A 7,733-nucleotide genomic window follows, 5' to 3' on the forward strand; every position below is an offset into this window, starting at 1 on the left:
GTAGCTGGCCGGGTGCGGATGAGAAATTCTCAGTATACATCACGACATATGTTTCTGTTGCTGGTCTTCGTGTGGTTGTCATGTTTCTTGGAAATTATGGAAACACGGCTGTTCGGTTATGCCTGTGAGTAACGGTTAGTAGTGAACGAGAAGGTTCCTCGTTGTTGACTGCGAGAGAGACTCCCTGAGGCTGGTTGCGCCGTGTCGAGAACGTCGGCAAGATGGGGAAGACTCCAGTCGATCGACATTGTAGTCCTGTTATGAGAAGGCCAGAGGCACCGCATCGGTTCCGATGCTCCGCTACCATCTCTCAGAACCCTTCTATCCACCTAATCATCGTGTACTGTAATTACGCTGAACAATAGAATTAAATCCGTTCGTTGCCGTCTAGCCAGCTCAAGCACCCCGCCCAGCTTCAGGTGTCCGATCCCCGATGCGGCTCATCTCAGCCCAATTCAGCGCCTTACTCCAGTCATCCCGATGACTCACCGGCGAGCCGATGCCGACATTGGGCGACACCGACACTTGCTCGGCCAAGCAAGAAGGCAAACTGAGATGGCGGGTGACCGGCGTCAGCATTGACGGTAGCGTCTGGCTGATCTTCGCCAGGAGCAGGGGGAGGAATTTGGTCTCTCCACCCGGGAGACTGTGGATTAGGGTGCATAGGTGTTTGAGGTAGTCCTGGGGGCCGAGGTCAAAGCTGGATGACCGGAGCCCGGCAGAGGTCATGCAGGCCATGACGTCTGTGAGGGTGCATGTTATCTCGAAGATCTTCTCAGCCTGGTGCATGTCTAAGTATCAGTCTGCGAGCGGGTGGTGGAGAGGTGCTCGACTTACCAATCCAATGCCGTGCGTTTCCAAACTCTCTTTCGATAGTTTCCACGTCGCCAGCGACAGGTCTCGCGCGATTTGGAGTGGATAGGCGAAGCCCAGACACGGTTGCGACGGCGTGCTAGACAGAAAGCCAGCTGAGGTGGCGAGTTGCCAGATCATGGTGCGGAGCCACTGCTGCGAGACACGGAGGTCGGCGAGGACGATGTCGGGCAGCTCAACGTCAGCCGGGACGGCTTGCAGCAGGTGATCCTCGAATTGGATGAGCTGCTCTGTTGTCGCGGAGGAGTCGGTGCCGTTCCAGCGGCTGAGGAAGGTCTGGTCGAAGGGTCTGTAGAGCTCTGCAAGGCAGCGGAAGCCCAGACTGAAGGTGTCGGACCGAGTATCACGGAGGACGGGACTGTCGCGGGTGATCTGTAGCGTGATCGGACGATGTCTTCGGATGGCGTGCGCTCTGCATATGATTTGTCAGTCTTGGCGCTGTAAACGGATGTCCCACATATGATTTGTACCTTTCCGAGATCAGTAATAGCCAAAAGAGGTTTCCGGCGTCTTCGCCGTCTGCATCAGCCGGATCCAGCATGCCGGCCGTATATAGAGTCGTTGCTTCCCGCAAGAAGTAATACGCCTGCCGCTGGTTCCCCATTCCAATCTGGCAACCGTAGAGCAAGAATGCAATTGTGATTCCGTGACGAGTCGACGCTGAAAACGGATCAAGGTGGCGACGGGCAGCCATGGCCTCGTCCAGCAACAGTCTCCCAAGCGAGGCCGAGTGATTACCGGCGTTCAGCCAGGACACATACCCCGTCTGCGCAAATACAAAGGCACAAAAGGCCGCGACCAGGCAGTACGAGTGCAGAGAGTCCTCGATGCGAGCGACGTGATCCTGGAACGTCGTCGGGACCAGGATCGGGACTGTCCCGAGCATGCGCGGGAAGAAGTACTCCGCGCAGCTCTGCACCACTGATGGATGTAAAAGCCCAGGCTGGCGGATGAAGGGGTCCGATATGACCGTCGGTTGGGGCGACGGTAGTGATTGGACTTGAGCAGTTGGTGCTGGAGCCTTGCGGAGTTCATGGAGAACGGTCGCGGTGGCCCCTTGGCGGCCCTTTTTGCGGCGGACACTTGTCGTCCGACAGGGGATTTCAGCATCCCGGCATCGACCACATGGCTGCTGGCCGTCGCATTTGACTTTGCGTCGACGACAGGCGTCGCAAGCTGTTGTTATGGTCTTGCTGGATGGCATTGGGTGCGATGCCACACATACGAAAGTCGCTGAGGTGAGACTGAATCGATTGCAGTGAAGTAGGGCAAATGCCAAGCCCTCGGCTATCAATCCTGTAAGCAAGATCCACCTGTTTCTATAGTTAAAATATATATCTTTAGCCCTTAAATCAAGATAAAAGAACAGGTGAACCATAATCAGACACAGGCCAGACAGCAAGGACCAGAGAACTCGATTGGAGCCAGTGACGGGGCTGGACTTGACTTAGACACTGACTATGGGGTCTTCAACATAGGGGTGGGGATCATATAACTAGGTCATAGGGTTTATGTAATTAGTTCCAGTGATGTGATGAAGTCAGAAAAGATAGTTTTTCATCTCATTTCCTTATGTGCACGTTCTATCTGGGACCTCAGAGAGGATAAACAAGGAAATCTATATAAACACCTAAATAATCCCGTACTATTCACTTCTGATATATATTCGTCCTTCATAAGGCCTCAGCTTCTCACGCAAATCAGCTTCAGCATAATTACCCACCAGCAATTCCATGTTGGCTGCCATCTCTGTCTGTGTAAAGAGCTGCTCCGCCGCCGAAAAGTTCAGCACCACGAGCGCCCGCTGCTCTCCTCTGGACTTGATGAAACAAAATGTATCCAGGTTATCGAAATCGAGGACCTCAAAAGCCCCATGGATGAACAGATGGCGGTATTTCTTCCGCAGAAGCAGCACCTTCTTCCAAAAGGACAGCACGCTGTCCGGATCCCCCTCTTGCTTCTTCACATTGATTTCCCGGTACAAATCATGCGTGCGCATCCACGGCACTCCGGTGGTGAAGCCCGCCTCGGGAGAATTATCCCACTGCATTGGGAGCCGCGAATGGTCGCGCGCAAGAACGCGCAGCCCGTCCATGATGCGCTCTTCCCGCGTCGGGTTAACACCGCTGGCGACCTGGGCCTGCGCCTCGCGGTAGTACCCCAGCCCCTCGATGTCCTTGTACTCATCGATGGGCCAGTCGCGGGGCGCGTTGATCATGCCGATCTCCTGCCCCTGGTAGAGGAAGAGCGTGCCGGTCATGGCCACCATCATCAGCGCGAGCATCTTGGCCGAGCGCTCGCGGTGTTCTGGCGCGTCGGACGCAAACCGCGAAACAGACCGGCCGTTGTCGTGGTTCTCGCAGAAAGCTGTGGTCCAGCCGTCGGTGCCTTCAATGAAGGTCTGCCATTTGGCCACTATGGACTTCATTTCCGTCAGCTTCCATGGCTGCAGGATGTATTTGTCTTCCAGGCTACCCATGCCGATGTGTCCGATGTCGAGGTGGAAGACCATGCTTAGTTGCTTGGCCGAGGCGCCCACGTATCTCAGAACGTGAGCCGGATCCGGGGTATTGGCGAGCTCGCCAACAGTGACGACGTCTCCGTAGGGCTCGAGAGCTTCGTCGTACATCTCACGGATGAACTCGTGGATGCGGGGGCCGTTGCACCACATGCCGATGGCCGGCTGGATATAGCTCTTTGGGTCTGTGATCGGGGCGTCCGGGAAGTCGGTATACTTGCTGTACTTGTTGACAGTATCAACCCGGAAGCCGTCGACGCCGCGGTCGAGCCAGAACCGGACGGCGCTGTCATAGATCGTCTTGCGGGTTTCTGGATTGTCCCAGTTGAGGTCAGGTTGTTCTTTAGCGTAAAGATGGAGGTAATACTCCTGTGTGTGCTCATCCCACGTCCCTGTGCGAATCAGCGCGTGTCCAGCAGTCGGAAGGAAAGAGTGAACAAACAGGTACTCCCTGCAAAATAACCCCGATAGTTGCTCGGAGGCATTCGATTGCCCTGCTCATCGTACCGTGGCGGCCGCCAGAAATACCAGTCGCGTTTAGGGTTGTCCTTGCTGCTGCGGCTCTCCAGAAACCACTTGTGCTGGTCGCTGGTGTGGTTGATCACCAGGTCAAGTATAAGTCTCATCCCATACTTGTGACATTCTTCTACCAGCTTCTCAACATCTGCGACCGTGCCGTACGCTGGTAGAACATTCTCGTAGTCTGAGACGTCATAACCCATATCGAGCATCGGCGAATCGTACATGGGCGAGAGCCAGACGACGTCCACGCCGAGCGAATGTAAGTAAGGCACTTTTTCAATCACCCCAGGAATATCGCCCCATCCATCGCCGTTAGAGTCTTTGAAAGATGCCGGGTAGACCTGTTTGCTTTAGCATTCTCCGTTGTCAGGGGTATGCGTCTTACCTGGTAGATGGTGGCTTCCTTCCACCAGTTGTTCTTCCCCGTCGGGACGGTCTCAATGGCCGTGGGAGACATAGCTAACATGAAAAGAACCTGGTTAGCTCTCTTTCTTCGAATCGCAGGCTGTTTTATACCCGGGGAAAGTCTGGACTGCTCTTGGTCTCCGCGTTGACTCCGCATGCCCTACGTGAAGCCCCACCGCAAAGCCTCCGACTAACGACCGACTTGGTCCCGATCAACCAACCAGGACGACGGTTGACTGCCGATCAAAGGCTGATCAAGAAATATTCGCGGGGATATCCGACCCCAGACTCTGCGCAGTTTGTGCCCCGAGCTGGGGTACGCATCCCCAGACCTTGGTTGAGGCGTCTAGCACAGTCTCGGGGTATTTAATCTGCGGGCTCTGCGCGAGTTCCTCTCATCAATCTCACGCCTTCTGTCAGTTCCCGTGCCTGCACCATGGAGAACCATGACCCTCAACCCAAGCAGGAGCTGGCCCACGGCCAGCAAGGTGCTCGCCAGGAACAGGCGATGACCCTCTGGCAGGGTCTCCGTCTCTATCCCAAGGCCGTTGCCTGGTCCGTTCTGCTATCCTCGACCCTGATCATGGAAGGCTACGATCTCGCCCTGCTCGGTTCCCTGTACGCGTCCCCGGCATTCAATCAGAAGTACGGTGTCCAGGACGCCGACGGCGATTGGGGTGTCCCTGCCTCCTGGCAATCGGCGCTGTCCAACGGTGCTCGCGTCGGCGAGGTGATCGGCCTGATCATCAGCGGTTTCGTCTCTGAGCGCCTCGGCTATCGATGGACGATGATCTACGCCCTTATCGCCATGAATGCCGTCATCTTCCTCTTCTTCTTCGCCGTCAACGTCCAGATGCTCCTCTCCGCAGAGATCCTGGCCGGTATTCCCTGGGGCATTTTCCAGACCCTTCCAGCCGCCTACGCGAGCGAGGTCTGCCCCGTCGTCCTCCGCCCCTATCTCACCACCTACATCAACATGTGCTGGGTCATGGGCCAGTTTATCGCCGCCGGCGTCAATCGCGGCTCTTTCCAGCGCATGGACCAATGGTCCTACCGCATCCCCTTCGCTGTGCAATGGGCCTGGCCCCTCCCCATCCTTATCGGCATCCTCTTCGCCCCGGAGTCCCCCTGGTGGCACGTCCGTCGCGGCGACATCGCGCGGGCAAAGCACGCCCTGCAACGCCTCACCTCTCCGCAAGATGCATCCTTCGACGCGGACGCCACCATCGCCATGATTCAGCATACCAACGAGCTCGAAAAATCCCTGTCTGCCGGTACAAGCTACCTCGACTGCTTCCGCGGCGTTAACCGCCGCCGCACCGAGATCGTCTGCGGTATCTGGATCGTCCAGACCCTCAGCGGCCAGAATATTATGGGCTACTTCGCCTACTTCTGCGTCCAGGCTGGCCTACCCGAGATCCACTCCTTCAATCTCTCGCTTGGCCAGTATGCCCTCGGTGTCCTTGGCACCATCGGCTCTTGGTTCCTGATGTCCGCGCTGGGCCGCCGTACAATCCACCTTCTTGGCTTGTCGTTGCTCTTCACTCTCCTCATTATCACCGGCAGTCTCTCCTTCGCGCCGGACACCAACAATGCCGCGAAATGGGCAATCGGGGTCATGCTCATGGTCTTCACATTAGTCTACGATATCAGCATCGGGCCCGTGACATATTCCCTCGTCTCGGAGCTCTCGTCGACACGTCTAAAGGCGAAAACCATCAACTTGGCCCGCGCGGGGTACAATATCAGCAACATAGTCGTCAACGTACTGACGAACTACCAGCTCAACGACTCGGCGTGGGCCTGGGGGGCGCGCTCAGCGTATTTCTGGGCCGGCACCTGCCTTCTTTGTCTGTGCTGGTCAGCGATGCGTGTCCCGGAGCCAAAGGGCCGCACGTATGAAGAGCTGGATCTCCTGTTTGAGCAGAGAGTTCCGGCATGGAGGTTCAAGAAGACCGAGGTAGATCCGTACCAAGGCTTGGCTGGGGCTGAGGTTCATGTTAGGGAGGATCAGCAAAAGAGTAGCTGAAACACTCAGAATCTATATGCCTGTCTCTTAAATATCAAACACGTCATGATTTGATACAACTCTGTAGATGATTCTATAACCTCGGGTCCACCCAGCCCATGTTTAGTAGACACCTAAGAGAAGCCAAAAGTCCTTGGAATCCTGCACATATTGCCATTAACACAATAGCGCTATGCTATATTCCTCACAGATAATACCACCATACCAACAGCGGTTGGTCTTAACTTTTTTGCGTGCCAAATCCCGCGTCTTCCGAAGCTCTTTCGTGACTCGACCATTTACGCCGAAAAGAGACAGGCGTCCTCAGCAGCCTCCAGATCTTTGTCTGCAGGACAACAATAACCTCTCCGGTTGCAGAATGTATACGCCAATTTTCTTCATACTCGCGCCACTCTGGTGCCTTTCCAGAGTAAGCTTATGTCGATCATGGGTGGCTTAAATAAGGATTGTCCCCTATTAAGTTCCGCCCGGCACTGGGTGCCTTATAATGCGCCGCGTCAAAGCCATCGACAGCCATCCGACAGCCACCCGCTCTAGGTGAAGTCTAGTTGGGACATCACCAGTAACTTGGGGTCGTTCATTATATGCCGTATAGTCCCTATTTATTTCCTTGTTGCTCTGCTTGACAGGGATCTTGCGATCTGGTCCACATTCTCACGGATCACAGGCAAAACTCGGTTGCCTATACCTAAGCCGATGTGACCGGTTGAGTTAGAGAGAGCATGCCGCTTAATAAGCCCTTGATGCTATGTTGCTCGAAGAATTGGGGGCACAGAACTGCCTAGAATTCGATACCCAGCTTTCATCGCTGGGATCAGAGACGGATCTTGACAAGCCGGTTGAGCCTCCCAAACTGAAAGGCTGCATTCTTATCGCATTAGATCGCATGGTGGGTACAGCTTGGTTGGAATCGATAGGGGCCTACTGCACGTAAGCCTGTGGCGTTTCCCCACTTCTTGACAGACAGTAGTTCAATTGTTGCTCTCAGCCCTACGGAGTGCTAACTAGGAGTTGGCAGGTTACGTAAAGATGTGACGAGCTACGCCCGAAGTCTTGATTCGGGCATTGCCCGAATTGCGATGGACATGATCAACATGATCAACAACATGATCAACAGGATTAACAAGATCAACGTGGTCAACATTATCAACGTGACCAATATGTTTGATACTGATCAACACACTCGGAGTCCTATGACCCGAGCTCGCTACCAAGCTTGCCATTCCGGCAAAGCATATAAGAAGCTCAACGGTCACTGTTTATTAGTTCTTTAACGAATTCTTCTCTAGTCCAATGCTACTTGTTAGTATCAACGACTCTAGCTCGTGACATAAGAATTCGTTCGCCCATACTATAACAACGGAACGGACAGGAAGGCACCGATCT

General features: G+C 54.8%; 3 protein-coding genes across 3 annotated transcripts; 1 reads left to right on the forward strand and 2 right to left on the reverse strand.

The window, feature by feature from the left end:
• Nucleotides 1-262: 262 nt before the first annotated feature.
• On the reverse strand, nucleotides 263-2,077 carry BDW70DRAFT_168025 (uncharacterized protein; the record flags this gene model as incomplete). Its single annotated transcript, XM_073742356.1, has 3 exons — nucleotides 263-780; nucleotides 838-1,285; nucleotides 1,344-2,077. 3 exons carry the CDS (start codon nucleotides 2,075-2,077, stop codon nucleotides 397-399), a joined length of 1,566 nt encoding a protein of 521 aa, XP_073590538.1. The 3' UTR covers nucleotides 263-396.
• A 441-nt stretch (nucleotides 2,078-2,518) lies between these two features.
• Nucleotides 2,519-4,370, reverse strand: BDW70DRAFT_168027 (glycoside hydrolase family 13 protein; the record flags this gene model as incomplete). The annotated part of the gene is made up of 3 exons (XM_073742357.1): nucleotides 2,519-3,783; nucleotides 3,834-4,254; nucleotides 4,299-4,370. 3 exons carry the CDS (start codon nucleotides 4,368-4,370, stop codon nucleotides 2,519-2,521), a joined length of 1,758 nt encoding a protein of 585 aa, XP_073590539.1.
• A 384-nt stretch (nucleotides 4,371-4,754) lies between these two features.
• BDW70DRAFT_168028 (general substrate transporter) lies at nucleotides 4,755-6,347 on the forward strand (the record flags this gene model as incomplete). The annotated part of the gene is made up of 1 exon (XM_073742358.1): nucleotides 4,755-6,347. The coding sequence occupies one exon, from the start codon at nucleotides 4,755-4,757 to the stop codon at nucleotides 6,345-6,347; it is 1,593 nt and encodes a 530-aa protein (XP_073590540.1).
• Between the last annotated feature and the right edge of the window lie 1,386 nt (nucleotides 6,348-7,733).

Source organism: Aspergillus foveolatus (genome assembly GCF_047715535.1).
Source record: "Aspergillus foveolatus strain CBS 279.81 unplaced genomic scaffold BDW70scaffold_224, whole genome shotgun sequence".
In the NCBI taxonomy this organism is placed as follows: Eukaryota; Fungi; Ascomycota; class Eurotiomycetes; order Eurotiales; family Aspergillaceae; genus Aspergillus; species Aspergillus foveolatus.